The sequence below is a fragment of the Camelina sativa genome, chromosome 7 (genome assembly GCF_000633955.1).
Source record: "Camelina sativa cultivar DH55 chromosome 7, Cs, whole genome shotgun sequence".
Lineage (NCBI taxonomy): Eukaryota > Viridiplantae > Streptophyta > Magnoliopsida > Brassicales > Brassicaceae > Camelina > Camelina sativa.
The window spans coordinates 18,135,225-18,160,347 of NC_025691.1; the positions used below are offsets into that span (position 1 = coordinate 18,135,225).

Consider the following 25,123-nt stretch of genomic DNA (forward strand, 5'->3'; position numbering starts at 1 on the left):
AAAAAAAAAAAAAAAAAAAAAAAAAACATGATGATGTGTTGGTAACCACACGCGCGTTTATCGAATCGTCGAGCCTCTCTCTCTCTCTCTATATCTCAAAATTCAAAATCAAAAATTCAAAATCACTTGAGAGCTCTCTCGTAAAGCTAAAACACCGATCTCTTCTCATCACGACCATACCTATCCAAATTTGCTAAATCAAGAGACGAAGAAGATTCAAATTTGCTACAATGGTGAGAATTTCTGGGTTTCTTCTTAGAGATCTTAATTTTTCAAAAAAAAACCCTAATTTTTATTTTATTTTAGTGAGATTGTGTTTTGATTCCTGAATTTTCTGAATTTGTTGTTGTTACTGAGTGTGATTTTAGGGAGGTGAAGGAGAAGATCTAGAGCCGCTTTTTGATTATCGTCGTGTTCAGCCAGCCAATTTTGTTTGTATTGATGGTGAGGTTTTTAATTTTGGTGATTGAGCAGCGCAGAGTCATAAATAAAGATGAGTTTTTTTTTTTTGCTTCCTTAATTACTCTGTCTCGCTTGAAATCTTTGTAGACGATGATGATGATGATGCCTCGGTGACGCCTATTTCAAAGAGAGCTAAAAAAACTTCACAAACTGTAAGAAAGTGATCTTTTATGATTTGGTTCTGTGAGCTCTTTGTTTTTAACTTAAAAATTCACAATGGGGAAGGAGAACAGACTATAGAAACTTAAGGATTATAAAGAGTGTTTCTTTTGGTTACTGATTCAGAGTCTAAACCTATGATGAATATCATCATCCCTCTTGGAATCTTGAATCTTTGTTTTGGTTTTTGAAACCTATCGATTTGCTTTTATGTAGGTTGAAAAGTTTGATGATGATGTGAAAGTGATTGAAGTAACGGGTGATGAAGATTGGTTGATTCCTCCGCCTAAGGTTATCTTCGACAAAAATAAGGAGTCTGTTGAAGATTCAACCATTAAAGCATTGAGGTAGTTTTGTTTGTTTGCTTGTAATCTCATCTCTAGGCTTTCCCACGTTGCTGTTAGAGGCAACAGTTTTTTTCAATTCCAAATTTATAGCTCTTGGTTGGTTTAACTTTCCCATAAAAGCGTTAAATTTGGTAAGTCATTATCTTATTATTTTGTTAATGCATACTGATGATACGATTTCGTTAAGAGTGATTAGTCATATCCTTCTACTTTTTTTTTTATTGCTATCCGTGAAGAGTCTTATTGTTTATACTTTGATTTCATATTCCTAAACTGAAATATGTAATGTAGGACGAAGAAGATGGAGCTCATGTCATTCACAAAAACTGTAGCAGATGTGATGCAGGAAGTTGAGGAGTCTGCTAAAAGGGAGATTGAAGTATCACTCAATCCACCTTCAGAGGCTGCTGATGAGGCACCACCAGAGCCTACGAATGACAGGGCCAAGATTGTCATTACAATTCAGGACAAAGATGAAAAGAAGCAATGCCGAGTGTTTGCGGTTAGTTTTTTTTTGCTGCTTGCGGCTCACTACCCAACCTGCCATCAACATGCACCTTGCTAGGCAAAATTTGTATGTGGGATAAGTAGGCATAAGAGTTGGTTGTTATGTCACCCGATAGCTAGATATTACGAGCTTTCTAGGAAAGCATGAGTATAGATTGGGGATTGAAAGGGGTTGAGTTTTTGAGTAGTGTCCCTGTCCTTAACAGTGTGTAAATTATGAGATGCCTTTGTATACTGATGTAGAATTGGTATTTTCCCGTTTTGTTGTAGGATGAGAAGTTTGAGCAGGTTTTCAAAATGTATGCAGAGAAAGGTAAGCTTAACCTGCAAAATCTTGTATTTATTTTTGACGGTGATAAGATTGATCCATCGACCACTCCTGCTGAACTTGATATGGAGGATCATGATATGATCGAAGTACACACCAAGAAAAGTTGACAAATAGGTAACTAATGAAAGTCCTCTATCTTTTTTCTTGGGTCTTATTCCTGATACGATGATGCTCATTCTCTTTGATTAAATTCAATCAGGCATAAATCAGACTGAAACCACCTGCATGTTGCTTCTGTCTGCCAAATCTAGAATGTCAATCCGTTCAACTTTTGCGAAACCACCAGAGTTTTGTTTTGTATATCAACATGGGCATGGAAGGGGATCTCTGCTAACACTGGTGTTGTATCTGTGACCTTTCTCATTTTATCGGATCTTTCTTTCTTTTTTTCATCGGTTTGATAGTAGATTCAGCTTTTTATTTAGGATGTACAATATATAAGATAAACCGGGACCATTTTGATCTTAACTAAACCAAAGAAATCCATTCTGAAATTGCCTGACAATTTTATAACAATCAAAACTATTGTGTAAGCAGTATGGTACCTTCATGATTGAAACAAACTCAAAAATTACTATTGTGGAAGCAGTAAGCTCTGACAAAAACGCTACAGAAGCATCTAATCATTGTAAATGTCGTTTTTAAGAATAAAAAAGACATATCTTTCGTTAAAAAAAAATATATATATAAGATATTTTTCTAAAAAGCGTATTGTATAGCTTATATCTTCTTTTTTAGTTCAAGTTTAGTTTGAAACCGGATGGATATTTGTAGTTATGTTTGGTCCGGGGTTGGGTACGTACGACATGTGGCATGGACTTATTGGTTAGGAAAAGGTAAGCTTAGAGATGATGGGTCGAGAAAGAAGCTGTCATAGTGTTACATACGTCCGTGGCTTCCCCATATCTCACGTGCATACAGATAACGTAATCACCAATTTGTAAGTCCCCACCTTTTTTATCTACGTGGCTTTGCCACATCATCCTAACCGACGGATTTTATCAGATAGGAAAGTTCTTAAAACAGAGAAAGCCTTTTTTTTTGTGTCACCAATCACTGGTTCTGTAGTTCTCTCCTCGGTAAAAACTTTTTCCTCTCTTTTTTTATTTACTTTTATTGTTCGATCTTTGAGATCTCTGATCGATTTATAAACTTTTTTGATGTAACAGGGACGAATCTCTTTTATTATGTTATGAAAAAAAAATGGAAAGAGTATGCGAGTTTTGTAAAGCGTATAGAGCAGTGGTTTATTGTATAGCCGATGCAGCGAGTCTTTGTTTGACATGTGATGCAAAGGTTCATTCAGCTAATTCACTATCTGGACGACATTTACGAACGGTTTTATGTGATTCTTGTAAGGACCAGCCTTGTGTTGTTCGATGTTTTGACCATAGAATGTTTCTTTGCCATGGATGTAACGATAAGTTCCATGGTGGTGGTGGTGTCTCTTCTGAGCATCATAGAAGGGATGATGTGGCGTGTTACACCGGGTGTCCTCGTGCTAGAGATTTCGCGGTTATGTGGGGTTTTCGAGTTATGGATGATGATGGTTCGTTAGAGGAATCTTTACGAATGGTTAAACCTAAGGGACGATCCGAGATGAAAAAGGTTTGAATCTTGTTTTGTATATAGATTCGTTACTAGTTTGACAGTAGGACTAATCCTTAAGGCGTTTACAGTGGCCAAGAGGGAACCACAACGATCTTGATTTATAGGGCGAGTCCTCAACCCACTCGAAAAAACCATTATGCCATATGCTCTTAGTTCTTTTGTATATATGTTTTAAGCTTTGTAGATGAATAGATCTCTCAGTAGCTGCTGATGTACCGATGATTTTTGATGGTTTCAGGTGCAAAGAGAAGCTGGTTTTGTCTTGGAACAGATTCTTGAATTGGAGAAACTTCAGCTCAAGGAAGAGAATGATGGTTTGTCTTTGATAGAACGAGCTGATCCTTCTCCATTGGAGCTTCCCAAGAAATCTGAAGAGTGGTTAAATGATCTTCCGCAGAACGGAAAAGAGCTGATTGTTGACTTTTCACACTTGTCCTCGTCTTCTACACTTGGTGATTCCTTTTGGGAATGCAAAAGTCCATATAATAAGAACAATCAGGTTTGGTTTTATATATATATCATACATTACATAGTCTCTTTGTGGAACCATTAATATCTACATGAGAGTAGCTCTGTTTCCTGCAGTTGTGGCATCAAAACCTACAAGACATTGGAGTTTGTGAAGAGACCGTTTGCGATGATGATGACTTCCATATACCTGACATTGATATCACTTTCAGAAACTTTGATGAAGAGCAATTTGGAGCTGATCCTGAGCCGATTGCAGACAGTAACAACATGTTCTTTGTTTCTTCCTTAGACAAGCCAAGAGAGGTTTGAAATCTCTTCTAATACTAAATCCGTTTTATACTTTCATTTCATAACCTAAGATCTCTCTACCTTTTGATGTGTTTCAGATGAAGACATTTTCTTCTTCATTCAATAATCCCATATTTGCACCTACACCAGCTTCATCATCTATCTCATTCTCAAATAGCCAAACCGACTACCCTCACAACCACTCAGAGCAAGTAATCTCATTTTGTTCCCCTCTCTCTAACAATGCACGTCAAAAGGCCATCTCAAGGCTCAAGATGAAGAAGAGAGCACGAGCGTAAGTCTTTTTAATAATATAGATGAACTTAATCCCCATTTATATCCATACAAAAAGAGTCTATCTTAAACCTTTCATAATCTGGATTCAGGGAGGAGAAATGAGCTTAGTATATCTTAAACCTTTCATAATCTGGATTCAGGGAGGAGAAATGAGCTTAGTATATCTTAAACCTTTCATAATCTGGATTCAGGGAGGAGAAATGAGCTTAGTATATCTTAAACCTTTCATAATCTGGATTCAGGGAGGAGAAATGAGCTTAGTATGGTTCCCAAGACAACGCATAGCTACTGGATTTGTACCATGCCCTTTTGTACATAAGACTCACTAATCTACCATTTCATCTATGATCTATTTTTAATTTTTACATGACTCAGTTTCTTGCATGTAACTGTGTATCTGAAACTGATTATTTTGCTTCAACATTTACTTTGTTAATCACAGACAGGTTCTTACACCAAATGTCACCAGAAATGACTTTTTATCAGTAATGATAAATCACAAAGGTTACTTAATAAACAATGACATTGACACAATGATGATAAGGGAACAGTGTAAATAGGGAAACTTCTGTGTTACCAGAATCATAATTAGTACTGTTTTTGATGAATCTTGACAAGACACATTACAAAAGGGGTTAGTTATAGTTGTGATAAATAAGCAAGATTTATAAACAAAAACAAAAATGACCAATATGATCCCTTGAAAATAATCTTCAAAATCAAGCAATTAGTTGAAACAAATGATTCTCTTAACCACAATTGGGCCATGTTATTAGTATCTCCAGCTACTTATTATGGCTTCTTCCTACTTATTAGATCACGGACACTCCTCTTAAATCATCTACATCATAATATATAGTTTTATAACATATGCTCAAAAATATAGTGGCATAGCCGTAATTATTAATAGCTCGAAGACTGGTTTGTTTCTTTTCTGTAACCGTAACAACCACATAAATTTTTCCTTAATTACTTATTTAATTTAAATGATTAAATCCTTATAATTTCCCTCGCGATGCGAATCGCAAAAGCACTGTATAAATACTCTGTGTAGCTTCCTCTCTCGAGTTGCTTTCTCTCTCTAACTCTCTCTCTCTCGCTAGAGCCAAGAAATTTTTCTCAGTCGTTCGTTTCGCTAAATTTTCCCGGCGGTGTTTCTCTCGTTTTCCCGGCGGTGTTTCTCTCTTACTTCAGGTGATCTTCTATCGCTTTTACTTGTCAATTTCGTCTCCGATTCTTGAATCTAATCGTTTGATTTTGAAACCGCTTTGAATCTATAGATGAGATTATCTTTCCCGGAAACTTAGATCTGATTTTCTCGGGAAAAATTAGATCTGATTTTGAACTTTCCGATCATCAGTTGCTTGAATACGGTTGTTTGATTCTTCGCGATTCCGTTATAGATGCTTAAATTTTTGATTTCTTTGTGGCGATTGTGTAACAGAACTACCGGAAAGATGGAAAACGAAATCGCGCCGTTTAACTACAGCGGAAGCTCAGCCGGTGTCGTCGGAATCAAAAAATCCCAAGGAGACTCGTCCTGCGGCGGCGGCGGAGGAGTCGTTACGTCGTCTCTATTCTCTGATCAGCTCTACAAATCGAGTCGCAACATCATGCAGCAGCGTCAAGATATGGTGAATCGAGAGGCGTTGTGTTACACGCGTCTCCATGAGGCTTCGCTGGAAGCAGAAGCGCTTCGTCTTGAGAACACTGAGCTCCGATCGATGAATCGTCACCTCAAGAATGAGCTTAACAGTCTCATCAGATCCTCGATCCAGAGCCGACTCGATTGCGATAGGGTTCCGTTGCGGATGCTTAGCAATCTTTCGATCGGAGGTAAAGACGCTGATGGAGTGGAGAATCAGAACCGTACGGTTAAGCGAGATGACGTTAGTGATGAGAGTCCGACGAGTGTTATGGAGAATGAGGATATGAACCGTTCTTCGCTCCCTAAGAGCATCTCTGTGAGATCTAGCGGTTACTCTAAGGCGAGCCAAGGTGGTGGTGGTGGAGCTGCTCAATCTGGAAAATCTCGTGGAACCGTATCTAAGACTGGGACTTGTGGTGGTCAGCTCAGTACGACGGTAATTATCTTTTTTGCTTCTTTGTTTTCTTTGATTACTGTGGGTTTAGTAATAATTTGGTTTAGTGTTTTGGTAATCATTGAGAATGTTGACTTGGTTCACTGTTGAATGTGATTACAATCAATGTTTGTTAAAGTTGACTGTTCTGCTTGTAACATTCGTACATTCGCAAAAGGTTTTGTGTTGAGAACTCAGTCAATTAAGTGTAGTTTTAGATTCTTGAGCAGGGTAAAGATACAAAAGAAGAAATGTTTTGATGCTGTTTGCTTTCTCTGAAGTATGAAGTATAGTTGTAAGAATAATGGTGATGAATGAAATGAAATGCAGGAAAATAAAGCATACCTGAGAAGAGGCTTTAATTTGAAAACCAGTGTTGGTAACAATTTGCTGTTCTGCTTGTGAAAGAAAATGAAGAAAAAATTGTGTTGATGCTGTTTGCTTTCTCTGAAGTCTGAACTATATAAGTTTTAAGTAACCATTGATGGTGATGATTGAATGAAATGCAGGGAAAAGTAGATATAGGAACGGTTTTAGTTTAGTGTTTTGGTAAGTAGGTAATCGTTGAGATACAATAGATTTGATCAACTGTTGCATGTGAGCTACATATATGATTCCAATCTGCCTTGTTTTGATGATACCAGAATCCTCTAGTACTCTGCTTTCTTTGAACTCTAGATGTAAAAAGAGTAGCGGTGGATGAATGAATGAAATGCAGGAAACAGTATTTTTGAGAGGAGGTTTTTAACTAGAGTCGGTTTTGGTTTAGTGTTTTGGAAAATAGGTAATCATTAGGACACTATATAGACTGTTGAATCTGTGCTGCATATGATCTGTGTTCTATTCTTCTGCTTTTTTTGAACTATAGATGTAAAGAGTAATGGTGGATATATGAATAAATGAATTGCAGCAAAAGGTGTATGTGCGAGGAGGAGGAGGAGGGAAGAAAGAAGATCAGGAGGAGGAAATAGAAGTGGAGGTCTACAATCAAGGGATGACAAAGACAGAGCTGTGCAACAAATGGCAAGAGACAGGGACATGCCCATATGATGACCACTGCCAATTCGCTCACGGCATTAAGGAACTCCGCCCAGTGATCCGCCATCCCCGTTACAAGACTGAGGTTTGCAGAATGGTTCTTGCTGGTGATATCTGTCCTTATGGTCACCGTTGCCACTTCCGTCACTCACTATCCGAGCAGGAGAAGCTCGTGGCTGCTGGTTACAAACCCAAGTCATCCTTGAAGCTGCATACATGACCCTGGTTGTCTAAACCCAAGTCAGTCCTCCTTCCAGCTGCTTACATGACTTCAAAGGTAAAGCGGAAAAAGGTCCGAAACTCATACATAATATTCCACAGATAGTACAATGATGGTATTGATACCTATTGAAACGATTGGCAAATATAGCATTTGGTAAAAAGTGAATAAATAATGTGCATAAGTAAGAGCGTCCTGGAAACAGTTCGAGTCTAGTAGTTTGTTGTTTGATATTTTTTTTTCTGGTTTATTCTGAGACTTTTAAAACCGAGGAAAGTGTATATCATTGGTTGTTCATATGTGGTGAATGAACTAGTTATAAAAGGAGTCTTTTGATATACTTTGTACCAATTTGCACTCAAACAAGAGGAAAGGCCGTACATATTATTTGAACGAAGCGAGGGCTTAATTAGAGAGTCTAATTCATCGATGTAAGAAATATCAACGTTGTGTTTGTGTATGTAAGGCATATTGTAAATTTCTTAATGGGAGGTTTTAGATATTCCATGTAAATATTAATATTGAATGAATGTAAAATTTTATTCATCAAAAAAACATTTTCTTTACAACAAGTGTAACGTTTCTGAATTATAAAGCTTTAATACATGGAGGATAAGGATATCTGTGTAGTTTTGATGGTCTGATATTAAAAGTAGGAGGAGCTTGTTTCGAACGGTCTTGTCTATCCGTTTACCAAGGCGCTGAGCTGAGATGGGGTTTTCGCCATGCCTGCTGTTGTACGCTCCTGCCAGATGAATTTAAAAACATACTTTTACCCTAAGCACATAACTCTAGACATGTTCTCCCGATTACAAACTTTGTGTAAACAGTTTTTTTAGAATTATACTATGATTTTGAAAATCCTGTGTTATTGAAATAAACCGCTTCACATACATATGTATACTTTAGTCTTAGGGTAGATTAATCCTAATCTCATAAATAATAATATTCAAGGCCCGAATCTCTGTATTAAGTTGTGTTCATTTAGCATACATCATTAGAAAACAGAAAAAAAAAAAATCAAATGACAAAGAAGAACATCTTAGTTATACGGATGATTACGTACGTTTAACAATATTGGTAAAAAAACTTGTTGTTATACGATCCTTGAGATTGTTCGACATCACACGTTGCGAAAAACAATAATGGTAAAGAAAAACATAAACTATAAACTTCTGTTAGATTTTGTCCGGGAAACCATGTTAAATTTCGAACCCCAGGGCCAATGCTACTCGAACTCAGGTGACGCGACTTTTTTCTCTTTACCACCGGACCAAAACGACTTGATTAGGTATTTATTTTCAGTTTTAAACCTAAAATTAATAATTTATTTTAAAAAGTGATGGTAAACAAATTCGTTTTTGGACTGATAAGTGGTTGCTAAATACACATGATTGAAGGGGTTAGTATCTCTTTGCCAGAGGGGTTCGAAGGGTTGAGAGCTTGTGATTTGTGGTTGAACGGGAGAGGTTGGTTATTGGAGGTTATTTCACCGTATGTCACGCCTGATATCGGGTTGCGCCTTGCATCGGTGGTCGTGGATACCGTAATGGGGGCCAAAGATAGTTTGTCCTGGAGCGACACTGCAGATGGAGTGTTCACAGTCAAATCTGCTTATGGGCTTCTTACACGCTGCACGCTACCAAGACAACATTTGGGGAAACTGTTTGATCGGGTCTGGAAGGTTGTTGATCCCGAAAGAGTGAGAGTTTTTCTCTGGCTGGTCACTCATCAGATCATTATGACTAACATGGAGAGAAAGAGAAGACATTTATCTGATGAGGGTATCTGTCAAGTGTGTAAAGGCGGTGAAGAAACGATTATACATGTTCTTGGGGATTGCCCAGCTATATCTGGGTTGTGGAACCGAATTGTACCGAGACAGAAGAACAATTCCTTCTTTGCATGCTCTTTATTTGAATGAGTTTATACAAATTTGGGCAAGATTTATATGGTTGGGGAGTGTGGCTGGCCAACGTTGTTTGTTATGACTATATGGTGGAGCTAGAAGTGGTGTTGCGGTAATGTACTTGGTGTGAGTGGTACATGTAGAGACCGTGTGAAATTTGTCAGAGGTTGCTCGAGAAGTTATTCAAGCTAATGTCAAATTGGGAACCACTTGCAGGAGTGTCACAAGGGTTGAGCGGTTAGTTGCTTGGATAAAACCGCATGATGGCTGGGTAAAGGTGAACACTGACGGAGCCTCTAGAGGGAATCCGGGACTGGCGACAACAGGGGGAATTATGCGGAATAACGATGGGGAATGGTGTCGAGGTTTTGCTTTAAACATTGGTATATGCTCGACACTGTTGGCGGAGCTTTAGGGTGTATTATGGGCTTTGTATAGCTTGTGAGAGTAGGATGACTTGTGTGGAGCTGGAAGTAGACTCCGGGACAGTGGTTGGTTTTCTCATGGTAGGGATAAATGAGTCTCATCCCTTGTCGTTCCTAGTACGCTTGTGCTATGACTTTCTGTCAAGGGACTGGATAGTCCGGATTTCTCACGTGTATAGGGAAACTAATCGTCTTGCAGATGGATTAGCAAACTATGCGTTTTTTTTACCGCTTAGTTTTCATTATTTAGATGTATGTCCAGATGTTATGAGGACAGTCATGTTAGAGGATATTAATGGGGCTGTGTTCCCTCGTAATGTTCGGTTGTAATCTTTTATTTTTACTTTTCAATAAATAGTAGGGGACGTTTGTCTCCTACGACCTACCAAAAAAAAAGATTAAAAAGTAATTTTAAATTATCTAATTTATATTCTAATTTAATAAATTAATTATAGTGTATATTCTTACATTTCAAGTCATACATAAAAACTACATTTGTTCCAATTTGGAGAATTTTTGGGTTCCAAAAAAATAATTAAGGAAGTTCATTTAATGTTTAGGTTCTATATATTTTCAACTTGTAATTCAGAAACAGGTGCATTTATTGTAAAAAGTTTTTTGGTTGACTAAAAGTTTACATTCAATTCAATTCAAAAAAGAAAAAAAAAATGACAAGACACATGTTTCTCACCACAATTTTAAATAAAATAAAAATTTTATATATAAATGTATGGTAATATTGGAATTATGAAACATATACATGGCTTTTGTTAAAAAAAACCTAAACAGAAAAGGTAATGCTATAAGAGTTTACATATATATATATATATATATATATATATATATTTATACATATTTAAAATTAATTATATATTTTTAATACTTCAATATATGAAACATAGTATTAAAAACAGATGAATATTAAAAAATTATGAGTCAAACTTTTATTAATGATTATTTGACTAACTATGTTTGGTTTTTGCTAAATGGACAACATCATAACTTTTTAAAATATAGTCAAAGGATTTATACTATTTAAAAACTGATTGAATTTTAAACTATTTTTACAATTTTCTAAAATTCTTATCGTTTTTATTACAAAATATGACAATTGGAATACATTTTCCAAACTATACTTTCAGCCACTAGAAGTTTCATAAGAGTATTAAATATATAAAATTAAGAAATTCTATTTTAGACATAATTGTCTGTTTTTTTTTTAACATCAAAAGGTCAAACTGATGATATTAAAATTAAGAAGGAAATTAAGTCATATACTATTCATAAGTCTATTATTTGCAATGTATGACGTAGTTGGGTCCACTGATTCTATCTGTTCTTGTATATATATGACCAGACGATAGTCTCCTTAAACTTAACCATTTTCTCAAAAGCCTTAAATCATATAATTCTTGTCCAAAATTTCAGAGAAAATGGTTGGGAGCGTAACTCCTCAAAACGTTGATGATATTTTCGTCTTGCTAATCGAACATGACGCTGCATCAGTCGCGTCCCTCACGTCAATGCTTGAACCATTTTCAAAAAAAGGTAAAGAACAACTGATCCTTGCCAAACAATTCTTTTATGTTGATTATTTTTCATTTACATATCAGATTTATTCTAAATCTTCACAAATGTTGCATTTCTTTGTTAAATTTTACCATTTGTTGAAAGATTTCATGATGACTAATAATTATAAATCTCTAGATTTTGTGGTTATTTGTATTGATCATGAATCCAAATCACATAAATGCATGAATCATAATCTTCGAAATAGAAAAATATATTTGAGGCTATTTGGTCTTAGATCTCCATGATTAATTCACATACAAAAATTTATGTTTAATCAAAAAATTTATTCACAAATGCTTTTTTGATGGACGTATGATCTGTGTTTTACATGTTTGTTTTCATTTGACAAAACTGTTTTGAGTTTAAGATATTATCTGTACTTTTGTCGGATATTAAGATTTTTGTAATGTTGTTGCTACCCAAACAAATACTTCATAATTATAATATAATTATTTATGTATTTTTTGACCGATTAATCTAATTAATATGTGTGTTCATTATTGTAGTCTTTTTCATTTTTTAATGAATGAAATATAATAATGAAATGAGTATTTTAACCTTTTTAAATATTATAATATCTTATATAAAAATTAATTTACTAGTGATTAGCATGGATGCGGTAAGCAAGGCTCTATCCATAATTGAGAAACAGAAAAAGGACATCGGACTTGTCCTAGCCAACATTGAAATGCCTCAATTAGATTCACATTCCTTCCTCACTGCTTTGCTTCAAAAGAACATTCCTCTCACATGTATGACAATGTTCATAATTTCCCCCTTGTTTATAGTTTCCACCATATTTTTGATCCACTAATAACTAATCTTTTTTTTCTTTGTGAAAGTGATCAATCCAGAGAAAAAAACAAAAAAACCATCTGATCTTTTGACAAATAGAGCTTCTTTTACTCTAAATAAGCCGATTTCTGAAATCGACATCAAAAACATGTGGCAATACGTGTTACATAAAAAGAGTCAAGAGTTAATGAAAATTAACATGACTGAAGACCAAGAAAATGTTATAGACAAAGATATAGATCAGATTGAAGCTTTTAGGGCAAGCCTTAAGAGGCAGAGAACAAGTCAAGCTTCTTTGTTAGGAAGACAACATTTCATCAGCAAATTCACAACTTATGAAGCATACCATAAGAGAAAAATTATAACAAATGTCGAACGAGAATCTAAACCAGGTTGTCCTATTGAAGTTGAGAATAAGAGAAAAGAATGGATGAAAGTGGATAATAGTGTTGGAAGACGTCAGAGTTTGTGGACTAATGAGCGCCACATGAAGTTTTTAGCTGCTATTTCCATTTTGGGTGAAAAAGGTAAAAATTATATTTCACATTTGACCTATCCGCTTTTATATATATAAGATTCTTATACCAGTTTCTAACACTATTTTATCTTGCAGAGTTTCGTCCCAAATCCATATTGAAGATTATGAATGACCCAAACTTAACTCATCGCCAAGTCGCTAGCCACCTTCAGGTTCATAGATATAATACTTATTCTTCAACATAAAATATTGTTGATAATTTTATTATAATGTTTATATTGTATAATGTTTCAGAAATACAAAACTCAAATTGAACGGATAAGAAACATATTGTCGATAAATGAATGGAAACCGACAAAAAAAACAGTCGAATACCCTTCGGATTACGAATATCCTTTCAAAACATCCAACTTAATTAAGAATCTCATTGCAAGTAACTCCTTGTGGAATTCTTTAAGAAAGAAAAATTCTTCATCATCATCATCACCCATCAATCCATGTAAGTATTATTTTATTATATAACTTTCACAATTCTATTATTTTGTGTGATATAGGTATTAATATATCATTTTAATATACAGTATTATTTAAAAATCCTACCGTCGAGAGAAAGAAAAATATGTCAAAGTTTCATCGCAGCAAAAAATTGGACCTAAGCAATCATTCGCGTTTGGGTAACGTATTTAACAAGTCATCCATGAATGTTGCTTCTATTCCTTCAACCATAAGTAGTAATCCAACTCTTTCTATTGGTAATGCTAACCATACTAGTCTAGTTCCAACTGGCTTAGGTAGTGAAATCTTTCATAATCTTTCTGATTTACCATCAAACACATGTGTATATCAAACAGAGTCCGCGAGGATTTCCATTCCGCATTATGATCCTAACCCTCTTCACCCACCTAAAATTGTCCATGAAGTTGATATAAACCACATAAATTTAGATTTTCCTTCTGTACCAGCTTCTTTTGTTCCTCTAGAGGATCTATGCAATTTGGATGAAAATTATAATTTACTTCCAAATAGTACCATGAACTCTTTTGAAACCAATATAGACCAGATGAGTTCGAATCCATTTATAGAAAACCATAGTCATCATAGAATCAATATGAACCATATAGATTGGAATCCTTCAACAGACAATTATGTTTTTCCTCAAACTGATATGAATATAACTTTTCCTAGAAATAATACAAACCAGAAGGAGTCAGTTTCTTCAAAATATGGTTATGTTCCTCCTAAAATTATGATTCCATCTGAAGTGGATATTAATTTAATGGGAATAGGTTATTTTGGAGGAAATGTTCTTCCTCAAAAAGAAGTTGGTATGAACGATGTGGGTTTAGTTTATGGTGAAATGCCTTATGAATTCCCTATGAAAACCAATATGACCACTTTGGAAACTAATACAAATGAAGGTCTAGATGTTTCTATTGAAAACCTGATTTCTTTTGACATTGGCGTCGAGAAAAATATGGCTTATTGGTTAGAAGAAACTAGTTTTTCTGAGGGAAATAATCTTTTGCCTTCTAGTTATCTTACCGACAATGTTGCCTTTAGAAAACCAATAGATTCAACCCCTAACACTAGTATGGAGAACCATGATAATTTTGTTGCTATAAATATTGGATCGACAAGTCAGCAGCATAATACGATGGAATCCTGCGAGTATCATAATGTAGAAGCTGTGAATCAAAAAGATGATATAGGGGGAGAAGATCATCTTGAAGATTATCGTGACTGCATAGATTGGATTGATCAAGTGATGAATAAAGATGTATGACATATATGCATATATATGTTTTCCTAATGGTGAAGAAAAGGATAACAACAAAATCAAAATTATAAACATATTTGTATAATGCATATTCTCATATTCATATCATAAACATTAATGTATGAGATTCTAAAAGTTATTCAGATTTTCATTTGCACTATTTGATTTGAATTTCTATTTTCGTTTTTTTCTTTTGGTAATTTATTTTCACATTACATTGTAGTTAAATATATTTTCAGTTTGATCAACGTTAGTACTTTTCTGTTAAATTCAATTCTCATAAATTATATGATCACATATAAAGGAAAATATATTAAAATTAATAGTAATTTCCTTCCAAATTTACAATCAATTATCAATACAACTATTTTCTAGATATTAAATTAGTGTTTTTTTTATATGGCAACCTCACAATCATTCTCGCCTTTTCTTTAATATATATTCTAATATCTCATTTGGGAAACATATTTTCTAAACTTGGGCGTTCGTGTATTCGTTCGGATTTGGCATCGAGTATTTCAATTTTTTGGGTTTAGAGGTTTAGGACGCGTTCATGTATTTTTAAATTTTGTGTCGAGTGTGGATAAACACCCGTCGAGTTTGGGTAGTTTCGAGTTATATCCCAAACTTCAAATTATTTTGCGTTCGGATTGGGTTTGATATTTATTATCTAATCCAAACTAAAAAAATATTCCAAATTCAATCAATTTTTTAAAAATCAATCCGAATTCATTAAAAAGGATTGTAAACAAAATACCAAACTAAACAAACTAATTTTAGTCATTAATAAAAAACCAAATTGAATTAATTTAAAAAATAACAATAAGTTGATTTTTGAACACTATCTAAACTATTGATCTGAAAAAAAAAACCTAAACTATTGATATGCACTTGGTATTTAGCTTGTAAAAAGTACACCAAAAAAGTTATACCAACTAGGATTTAACCAGTGAGATAATTTTTACTTTTACATATATCTATTAACTTTTTATGGTTTTCTAGTTTAGTAGTAAAATTATAGAATTTTAATTTTAAGTTTGTTTTAGATATAACCCAAGTGACATAACTTATATTTATTTGATTACCAAAATTACAATTTTTTTTTTGCTAGTGTAGAAAATAAATTCAGTTTCATTTTCTTAAATATAATACTTTGAAGTCAAATTTTAATTTTCATCTGCAATATACTTTGTAGAATATTAGATACTTTATTTTTTAGAAAACATTGAGATATTTTAGTTTTGAAGAAAAACAAAAATTTAATGTAGATATATTTTAGGGATGTTATGTTAAATGTAAATATTATAAAAATATAAATTGAAATTAATTGAGGTAAATAGGAATTAACTTATAGAGATATTTTAGGAATTGATTTTGTTTGAGATTTTATAGCCATATTTTAGTTTATATTTTGTGAATTTTTTAATGATTAATTTTTTTTTGTCAACAATAGATTAGTTCAAACGAGCCAATGGAAGGGAACATTATTTACATACATAATATTATGCGGAGATGTACGCGCATGGCGTGCCAAACTAAAATATAGATTGTCAAATATACTTCAAAACTAGATTAAGACCCGTGTTAGGGCACATGTTGAAATTCATTTTATTTATATTGTAATTTTTATATAAAATATAATTTACGTAATTGTTTTTTAAAAAAAATTTGGATAAAACATTATGCAATAAAATCATATGCTAAATATGATTGGTTGAAAAAAGAAACCTATTTTATAAGTTTTATATTGTTAATGATTCTAGATAAGTAACCGTCATATAACACTGACTAAATTTTATTTTACACAAATTTTGTATATTTTATATTTTACAGTAAAATTTTAATATGTTGTATTAGTTCATGTATGTAAAGTTATTTCAATAATGTATATTCTACATAATGACTTGAATATCATTATAAGACATAATTTTGTAAATTTGGTTGTTAAAAAGCAAGTTATTACGAGTAATTTAATATATTGTTATACATTTTGTTTTAATATATTTGGTTTCTTGAAATTCTTTCATATTGTAGTGATATATTATTGACATTGCTATAACAAATCATTTTAGAGTATTTATAGTTTCTAACTTTTATATCAAGTTTCAATATATTAAAATATTTCAAAATAAATTATTTAAAATTTATTATATTATATAAAATTATAAAATTCAACAAAAAAATATGAAATTGAATTTAAATATTCAAATTTTGACCCGTTACTCAATAAATTTGTTAATTCAATAGATATTATTTTTAAAGAATAATGTTACTAAAGCTTGAATATTTTATAGATTAAAAAATTTATATTTGTTTTTAAAAATTCAACTTATGGTATATCCGTAAATAAAACTATTTTTAATTATAATACATAATATGATAATTTATTTGTTTTACAAAATAGACTCATATATAAAAATGAGAGGTGAAGTATAATGATAATTAACAAATTAATATGTTAAATTAGATGTTAAAAGATTTTATTTGCTGAATAATTTAATAAAAGAAATTAATATGGTAAGTTAGATGATATGATTTTTTAGAATATTTTCTTTACGATTTTTGGAAACAACGTGATCTAGTAATAAAATTTTCCAAAAATAAATTAAGGTTGCACCCACTATTTAATTTGCAACCAATTAATCTATCAATTAATGTATAACCTATTTGTAACCAATTTATTAAAATTATATAGTCTATAAAACCAATGTTGTGTACTTCCATTTTATTATAAAGGGGATTGATAGATCATGAAGTTTATAGTGCAAAATGCGCATATTAAGTTGATTTGTTGAATGGTAATTAAAATGCTAACTAGGCCGACTTTAATACGGTCCGCACCATCACTCATCACTTCATCAAATCTTGCAAAAATTAAAACTATTGCAGTACACTTTTAAAAAAATGGGCGATTCTAGGGTTCCATCGTTGAATGACCATGACGTGACAATGATGGATAGTGGTGAGAAAGGCAGGCCACCGGGGGATCCTCCGGATGCTCCGGCGGGGGAATGGGTACAGAGGGTTGTGGGGAGTGGTGCAGGTGGCATGCCGGTGCCGGAAAGTTTGATGGATGATGCTTTTGTTACACAGAGGGTGAGGTTGGAGTTCCCTAATGGTGAAGACGGTGAGCCGATCATAACTATTGGATCAGAGATTTTGGAAGTGATGTACGGCATGTGGAAAAAGTGCATGATCGTAAAGGTACTGGGAAGGCAGATCCCTTTACCGGTGTTGAATAGAAAGTTGAGGGATTTATGGAAACCACAGAAGGCTATGTATGTCATGGATCTCCCTAGACAATTCTTTATGGTCCGTTTTGAAGCAGAGGATGAGTTCTTAGCAGCTTTGACTGGGGGGGGGCATGGAAAGGTTTTGGGAGTTATCTCATGGTACAGGCATGGTCACCGGAGTTTGATCCGCTGAGAGATGATATAGTTACAACTCCAGTGTGGATTCGTTTGTCGAACATCCCGGTGAGTTTTTATCACAAGTCAATCCTGATGAGTGTCGCTAAAGGGTTGGGGAGACCGATAAAATTTGATTTAACCACGTTGAGTTTTGAGAGAGCCAGGTTCGCTAGAATTTGTGTGGAGGTGAATTTAAAAAGACCACTGTGAGAATTATTATGTTGCGTATGAAGGTCTTACGAACATCTGTTCGACTTGTGGTTTGTACGGACATTTGGTCCACTCTTGCCCACGGGGGCTGCAGGAGAATGTGGGGACGTCTATGGTGATGGCACAGACAGTTCCCTCCGCTGTTGTTGATTCCGGTGGGAGTAAGGAAGGTGCAGATGGTTTTACGGCGGTCAGACGACCGGGACGGCGGTCAGAGAGGTTGGAGAATAGGGTTGTGGCAGTGACGAGTGAATCTATTCCAACTAAGGTAAGAAATCTTCAGGAAATTCCAGTTACCAAGAATAGGGAGAATATCGTGGTGGCTAACAGATTTGATGGGTTGAATGAAGATATGATCGCAGAGGAGATAAGGGAAGTTTTGATTTCGGAGGAGGGAAATAAAGAAAATGTCGATTTAGGGAATAATTTGAGTATTAGTCGGAGCTTTCCCCAAGCAAAGGCAGGTAGTTTTATGGGCTTTACAGGGAAAGGTAGTGGCAGCCCACGAAATTGTCAGGTGGAGAAACGGGTTGGACATAAGTCAGCTGAGCGTAATGGGCCACAAACCAAACCTAATAAGGTGAATATGCCCATGAGAGGTCTTGTGTTTGGCCCGACATGAGGAGAGGTGGAAATATCTGCATCTTGTAAACGTCTACGAGTCGAGAAAGATGGCTCTGGGAGACCTGGGGTTTTCTCTATGCGGGATAAAGATGTATCACTGGCGGAGACGGGTTCGACACATAATGAGTCAAGAGATATGGAGGCTACTCAGTCTGGAGTAGGTGAGGATTTGGAGACGAGGGGTTTGGTTGTGCATCAGGATCCACCGGATGAAGTGGTGGGATCTGGGATCACATAATGTTGGTCCTCGGTAATTCTGCTTTGCTGTTGTGAATCGATAATGAATATTCTCTTATGGAATTGTCGGGGGGCTAATAAACCTAATTTCCGGAGATCAATTAGATATATGCTGAAGAAGAACCCGATTGATATGTTGGCTTTGTTCGAGACGCATGCTGGCGGTGATTGGACGGTTCGTATTTTTCAGAGTTTAGGTTTTGAGAACTCTTATCGCGTGGATGCAGAGGGGCAGAGTGGTGGCTTATGGGTGTTGTGGAGGGGGAGTATTGGGGATGTTGACATTGTGGAGTTCTCAAATCAGTTTATCCACGCGAAGGTTAAGAATGGGACATATGTGGTTCATGTGATTGATGTCTATGCGACTCCTACAGTTAGTAGAAGAAGTGGATTGTGGGAGGCGCTTAGTCAGTCAATACATGGTGTGGAAGAGCCTGTTATCATGGGAGGAGATTTCAATACTATTGTCAGATTGGATGAGAGGACTGGGGGTAATGGGAGATTGTCCCCTGATTCGCTTGCTTTTGGAGAGTGGATTAATGCAAATTCGCTGATTGATATGGGGTTTAAAGGGAACAGATATACTTGGCGGCGTGGAAGGGTGGCTGAGACTTTTATTGCAAAACGTTTGGACAGAATCTTGTGTTGTCCTCAAGCACGTTCAAGTGGTAGGAAGCGGTGGTATCACACTTGCCTTTCATGGCGTCTGATCACGCCCCTCTTTACCTGCAGTTGTGTCCAGAGGTGAAAGGAAACCCGCAGAGGCGTCCGTTTTGTTTTGAAGCTGCATGGTTGAGTCATAGCGGCTTCAAAGAGTTGGTGTCCACATCCTGGAATGGGGAGCTGACGACACCGGAGGCTCTACAGAGGTTGAAAGCCATTTTACAAAAGTAGAACAGGGAAGTGTTTGGGGATATCCAAAGACGTAAGGACACTCTGATTCACGACATAAAAGTTCTTCAAGATCAACTAGACCTGAACCAAACTGATGCCTTGTTATTCGAGGAGGATAGATTGATGAAGGAGCTTGATGTGGTGTTAGAACAAGAAGAAGTTCTTTGGTATCAGAAGTCGAGGGAAAAATGGATAGTGTTGGGAGACCGGAATTCAACGTTCTTTCACACATCTACCATCATTAAAAGACGGCAGAATCGGATCGAATCGCTCAAGGATGCTGCAGGCCATTTGGTCTCGGACACAGAGGACTTAGAACATATGGCCGTTGAATTTTATAAGCAGTTATACCCAATGGAGGATGTGGATGAGGAGGTTCATAGTTTACCGCAAACTGATTTTGTGAGCCTATCTCAGACGGAGTTAAATGCTCTTAATAGACCTTTCTCGGCTGTAGAAGTGGAGGGTTCTATAAGGTGCATGGGGAAGTATAAGGCTCCTGGGCCTGATGGCTTCCAGCCTATTTTTTATCAACATTGCTGGGATGTGGTCGGTACATCTGTGACTCGCTTTGTCCTAGATTTTTTTGAGACAAGGGTGCTACCACGGGAGTTAAATGATGCTTTGGTGGTGCTCATTGCCAAGGTGGTAAAACCAGAGAGAATGGCACAGTTTAGACCGATAAGCTTGTGTAACGTTCTGTTCAAGATAATTACAAAGATGATGGTGTTGAGACTTAAGACAGTTATGCCAAAGCTCATTGGACCGGCTCAAGACAGTTTTATCCCTGGTCGCTTAAGTACCGATAATATTGTGATAGTTCAGGAAGCCGTTCAATCATTGCGGTGTAAGAAGGGTATAAAGGGGTGGATGTTGCTGAAATTAGACCTCGAGAAAGCTTATGATCGAGTTCATTGGGATTTCTTGGCGGATACGTTAAGAGTGGCGGGTTTGTCTGAGGAGTGGAGGAATTGGATATTATAGTGTGTTGTTGGACCTTCGATGACGGTTTTGTGGAATGGAGAGAAGACAACACCTTTCACCCCAACACGAGGGCTTAGGCAGGGAGATCCTTTGTCCTCATATCTCTTTGTGTTGTGTCTGGAGAGGCTTTGTCACTTGATTGAGCTTTCTGTTGAATCCAAGGAATGGAAACCAATCATTTTATCGCGTGGTGGTCCTAAGTTATCACACATTTGCTTCGCAGATGACCTCATTCTCTTTGCAGAAGCATATGTGGCTCAGATTCGGATTATTCAGAAAGTGATGGAGAGTTTTTGTGTAGCATCTGGTCAAAAGGTGAGCTTGGATAAGTCAAAAATCTTTTTCTCCAAGAATGTAAGCCGAGACTTAGCTAAGTTGATTAGTGATGAGAGTGGTATACAAGCCACTCATGATCTAGGTAAGTACCTCGGAATGCCAGTATTACATAAACGTATAAACAAGGACACTTTCGGGCGAGGGTGTTCCGATCAAAGTACAGAGTTGGTGATCCACATGATAAGTCGTGGCTAGTTGTTAAGAGCCAATGGTCATCAACATGGCGCAGTGTGAGTATAGGGGTACGGGAAGTGGTGATGCCAGGATTACGTTGGATCATAGGAGATGGGAGGGAGATCCGCTTTTGGATGGATATATGGTTGGCTAATAAGCCCCTTTTAGACATGCTGGTCTGGGAGCCCCCAGTGGGATATGGAAATGTTAGAGCCCGTGATGTTTGGCTGAATGGGAGGGGATGGAGTGACTCGATGACATTGAGATACTTAACAGAGTCTGCTAAATTACAACTCCGAGCAGTGGTCATTGACAATGTGACTGGAGCTTCGGATCGATTATCATGGGGAGGTAGTCTTGATGGCAGGTTCTCGGTTCGATCTGCTTATGCTCTCCTGACCAGGAATGATAATCCTCGCCAGGATATGAAGCTGTTTTTCACGCGGTTATGGATGGTCAAAGCTCCATAACGTAATTGTACGTTTTTATGGTTGGTTGGGAATCAGGCTTTGATGACGAATACAGAAAGATATCGATGACACCTCTGTGATACGGCAGTATGTCAGGTCTGCAAAGGTGGATTTGAGAGCATAATACATGTCCTTCGGGACTACCCAGCAATAGCAGGAGTTTGGAGTCGCCTTTTCTCTCCGCGCCAACTGCCTTCTTTTTTTGGTTCATCAATTATGGAATGGATGTTTACTCAGTTGGGAGATAATGTGGAACAGGATGGTTACTCCTGGGCTACGCAGTTTGTGGTGGTGGTATGGTGGGCCTGGAAGTGGCGGTGTGGGAACATTTTTGGGAGTACGACACGGTGTCGGGATAGAGTGTGTTTTCTTAAAGATTGGGCCAAGGAGGTGTATGACTCATTCTTAACTGAGGTCGGTGGTGGAGTGAGACTGGCTAGAGAGACGAGGATGATCGCATGGTCCCCTCCGTGTGTAGGATGGGTTAAGCTGAATACGGATGGCGCATCGCATGGGAATCCGGGTTTAGCTACAGCAGGTGGTGAATTGCGAGATGGTGATGGGGTATGGATTGGAGGTTTTGCTTTTAATATTGGTATATGCTCTGCTCCGCTGGCTGAACTTTGGGGAGTTTATTATGGGTTGTATACTGCTTGGGAGAAGGGTGTACCGCGTGTGGAGTTGGAAGTCGATTCAGAAATGGTGGTGGGGTTCTTAACGACAGGGATTGAGGACTCTCACCCGTTGTCATTCCTAGTACGTTTGTGCTATGGCTTTATCTCAAGGGTCTGGATAGTCCGCATTGGTCATGTGTATAGGGAAGCTAACCGTCTTGCAGATGGCTTAGCTAACTATGCGTTTTCTCTTCCGTTAGGTTTTCATTCATTTTTTTTATGTCCGGAACTAGTCCGTTCTATTGCTTTGCAGGACTCGGTTGGGTCTTCCCTCCCACGGTCTGTTTGTCTGTAATTTTCTTTTCTTATGAATAAATCAGGAGACATTGTCTCTCCTCGCTTACCAAACAAAAAACAATTTTGCAAAAATTATTTCAGTGAACTAGAGATAAATGACCTTAAGAATATTTCACTAACCCGTGATCAAAATAGTCTTTGGAATAATTTAAATTATTGTAAAGCACATTGAAAAAAAAATAAAAAAACTAGAAAATGATTAGATGTAGACACTTTGACATTTACGTCTAACCCAAAAGAAAAAAGAAAAAGAAAAATATTAGTGTTATAAGGACACTTTAAGACCATGTCCAATGGAGCAACCCATATGGGTTACTCAAAATTAAACTAATCATATAATTAATATTAAAATAATCAAAGCAATCTACTAAGAACTTTAAATAAAATCACTCTCCACTAGAGAACTCCTATCAAAATTTTACAAATTTACAAACTTACAAATTAAACATATTTTACAAATTTTTGCCAAGATTTGCTCAACATCAAAGAGTGCATCTATAAAGGCAAACGTAGACAACAACAAACAACACTTAACTCATTTTCCACTGTATTAAATCCATCATTTAAGAAACACCAACAACTACAAGCATGGGCAATAGTTCTCCATGTTTTAACCTCATGGAACAAGTGCAGGCACAATTAAAGGATTGGGTCTTAGATGAGCCTAGCAAGATTGACTCAGGAGAGGACATGGACGCAAACAGTTTGGCTGCAGAGAGTTCATCTAAACTCCAGAAACATGCGGAAGAAACTAGACAAGAGTTCAACTAAACTTATAGCTCCAACATTGACTTAATTCATTTTTCGGATCCTAGACAAGAAAAGTACAGATGAGATATAGAGAAAAGAAACTTACTGTAATCCAGAGGCCAAAGAAGAAGCCTGAGTGCATTGATGGAAATAGCCTCCATCTCTGACGATAGAGCTGTTTACCTACCAGCCTCTTTACTCTACAAAGGTTTAAGTCAAAGAAATCAGAAGAAAAAAAAGAGGGAGACATATAGGAGACTGTAACAGAGAGAGAGAGAGAGAGCTCATGGACCTGTTGAAGACATCTTTCAAAGCAATCACCAATCAGTAGTCTATACTAACCTCCTCTTATGCAAAATCAGATGGATACTCCTCTAATGCTTTCCTATGTTGCTCTTCAATCTATCTAAACAAAATCAAAACACAGAAAATCCTAAATCACTTACCAAGCAAATGGTATTGAAAAGAGAAAAAAAAAACCTTACTTCTTCATCCTCCTCAAGGACAAGAGACGAAATCTTTCAAGAATGTTGCTTGAGATACAAAATCGCTGCAAAAAAAAAAAAAAAAAAANAACTTGATTCATAATAAGATGATTAATGCACTGCAGAGATGGATCCGATCATCATTGGCTTAGAGCCACAAGATATATCCTAATGCCGGAACTCAACGCAAGTCTCCCCAACAACTATATCCTAAAAGGAAACAAAACCAAACAAAACATATATAAAATCGAACTACATATCACCTAATCTCTAGCTTCTTCATCTTCTTGCAACCGTATACAATACAATTCGAAGAAATCAAATCAAACTGCAGCAGCTACATCGATTCAAATCAAGTATAAAAGGTATCAACATGACTACACAGACACACAATTCAGGCTCAAAACTCAAGAGTTACCCAGAAACTCAAATTTAGGGGAAAAGAGAAAGGAACAAATTACCGGATACCACCATCGCTGTTCCCCACAACCGCCACCACCACCGCCACGATTACCACCGCCGCCGCGCCCTCCACCATGATGAGCACCACCGCGACCGGAGGAGAAACCTCCCACACGACGACCACCTTGAGAATTAGGACCGTAAGAAAGTATGGCCTTGCAATAATTTCTATGGATTTGTTCAATGATTTCTTTGGATTTGAGAGAGAGGAACGTATCACGAGAGAAAGAGAGAGAGAGAGGCGGGAAAGACAAAAGAAGAAATCGAGAAAAAAAATTGTTTTTCTATTTTCTCATTATCCAATGAAAATTTGACATATAGCATGTCTTATTGGGTTCTTCCGTTGCT

The 25,123-nt window shown here is 36.2% G+C and overlaps 4 protein-coding genes and 1 long non-coding RNA gene across 8 annotated transcripts; 4 read left to right on the top strand and 1 right to left on the bottom strand.

The window, feature by feature from the left end:
- On the top strand, nt 53-2,274 carry LOC104701435. 2 transcript variants are annotated; one of them, XM_010417131.2, is made up of 8 exons: nt 53-233; nt 369-444; nt 550-614; nt 838-968; nt 1,260-1,470; nt 1,746-1,788; nt 1,875-1,920; nt 2,006-2,274. In XM_010417131.2, exons 1-7 carry the CDS (start codon nt 231-233, stop codon nt 1,880-1,882), a joined length of 537 nt encoding a protein of 178 aa, XP_010415433.1. In that variant the 5' UTR covers nt 53-230; the 3' UTR covers nt 1,883-1,920; nt 2,006-2,274. The 2 variants fall into 2 exon arrangements, with proteins under 2 accessions (XP_010415433.1, XP_010415432.1); XM_010417130.2 differs by having other exon boundaries at nt 1,746-1,920.
- Nucleotides 2,404-4,914, top strand: LOC104701436 (putative zinc finger protein At1g68190). Of its 2 annotated transcripts, none has more exons than XM_010417133.1 (6): nt 2,404-2,885; nt 2,976-3,414; nt 3,656-3,916; nt 4,003-4,191; nt 4,275-4,471; nt 4,563-4,914. In XM_010417133.1, exons 2-6 carry the CDS (start codon nt 3,010-3,012, stop codon nt 4,573-4,575), a joined length of 1,065 nt encoding a protein of 354 aa, XP_010415435.1. In that variant the 5' UTR covers nt 2,404-2,885; nt 2,976-3,009; the 3' UTR covers nt 4,576-4,914. The 2 variants fall into 2 exon arrangements, with proteins under 2 accessions (XP_010415435.1, XP_019083242.1); XM_019227697.1 differs by having other exon boundaries at nt 4,716-4,914.
- LOC104701437 (zinc finger CCCH domain-containing protein 15) lies at nt 5,311-8,152 on the top strand. Its single transcript, XM_010417136.1, has 3 exons — nt 5,311-5,667; nt 5,918-6,557; nt 7,465-8,152. The coding sequence occupies exons 2-3, from the start codon at nt 5,931-5,933 to the stop codon at nt 7,810-7,812; spliced, it is 975 nt and encodes a 324-aa protein (XP_010415438.1). The 5' UTR covers nt 5,311-5,667; nt 5,918-5,930; the 3' UTR covers nt 7,813-8,152.
- Nucleotides 11,580-14,774, top strand: LOC104701438 (putative two-component response regulator-like APRR6). Its single transcript, XM_010417137.1, has 6 exons — nt 11,580-11,694; nt 12,321-12,470; nt 12,561-13,040; nt 13,127-13,203; nt 13,286-13,490; nt 13,573-14,774. The coding sequence occupies exons 1-6, from the start codon at nt 11,580-11,582 to the stop codon at nt 14,772-14,774; spliced, it is 2,229 nt and encodes a 742-aa protein (XP_010415439.1).
- LOC104701439 lies at nt 23,591-25,004 on the bottom strand. 2 transcript variants are annotated; one of them, XR_002032573.1, is made up of 5 exons: nt 24,775-25,004; nt 24,314-24,378; nt 24,121-24,234; nt 23,935-24,028; nt 23,591-23,829 (listed from the first exon to the last, which is right to left on the bottom strand). It is a non-coding gene; the product is annotated as an uncharacterized LOC104701439 (long non-coding RNA). The 2 variants fall into 2 exon arrangements; XR_753815.2 differs by having other exon boundaries at nt 23,591-24,028.

Excerpts from the sequence above, each read along its gene's own strand:
- LOC104701437 (XM_010417136.1), top strand. The coding sequence starts at position 5,931 with ATGGAAAACGAAATCGCGCCGTTTAACTACAGCGGAAGCTCAGCCGGT. Across the intron at positions 6,558-7,464 it reads GTGGTCAGCTCAGTACGACG|CAAAAGGTGTATGTGCGAGG; the intron begins GTAATTATCTTT and ends AATGAATTGCAG.
- LOC104701438 (XM_010417137.1), top strand. The coding sequence starts at position 11,580 with ATGGTTGGGAGCGTAACTCCTCAAAACGTTGATGATATTTTCGTCTTG. Across the intron at positions 12,471-12,560 it reads AAAGAACATTCCTCTCACAT|TGATCAATCCAGAGAAAAAA; the intron begins GTATGACAATGT and ends TCTTTGTGAAAG. Across the intron at positions 13,041-13,126 it reads TTCCATTTTGGGTGAAAAAG|AGTTTCGTCCCAAATCCATA; the intron begins GTAAAAATTATA and ends TTTATCTTGCAG.
- LOC104701435 (XM_010417130.2), top strand. Across the intron at positions 445-549 it reads CAATTTTGTTTGTATTGATG|ACGATGATGATGATGATGCC; the intron begins GTGAGGTTTTTA and ends AAATCTTTGTAG. Across the intron at positions 615-837 it reads CTAAAAAAACTTCACAAACT|GTTGAAAAGTTTGATGATGA; the intron begins GTAAGAAAGTGA and ends GCTTTTATGTAG.
- LOC104701436 (XM_010417133.1), top strand. The coding sequence starts at position 3,010 with ATGGAAAGAGTATGCGAGTTTTGTAAAGCGTATAGAGCAGTGGTTTAT. Across the intron at positions 3,415-3,655 it reads GACGATCCGAGATGAAAAAG|GTGCAAAGAGAAGCTGGTTT; the intron begins GTTTGAATCTTG and ends TGATGGTTTCAG. Across the intron at positions 4,192-4,274 it reads CCTTAGACAAGCCAAGAGAG|ATGAAGACATTTTCTTCTTC; the intron begins GTTTGAAATCTC and ends GATGTGTTTCAG.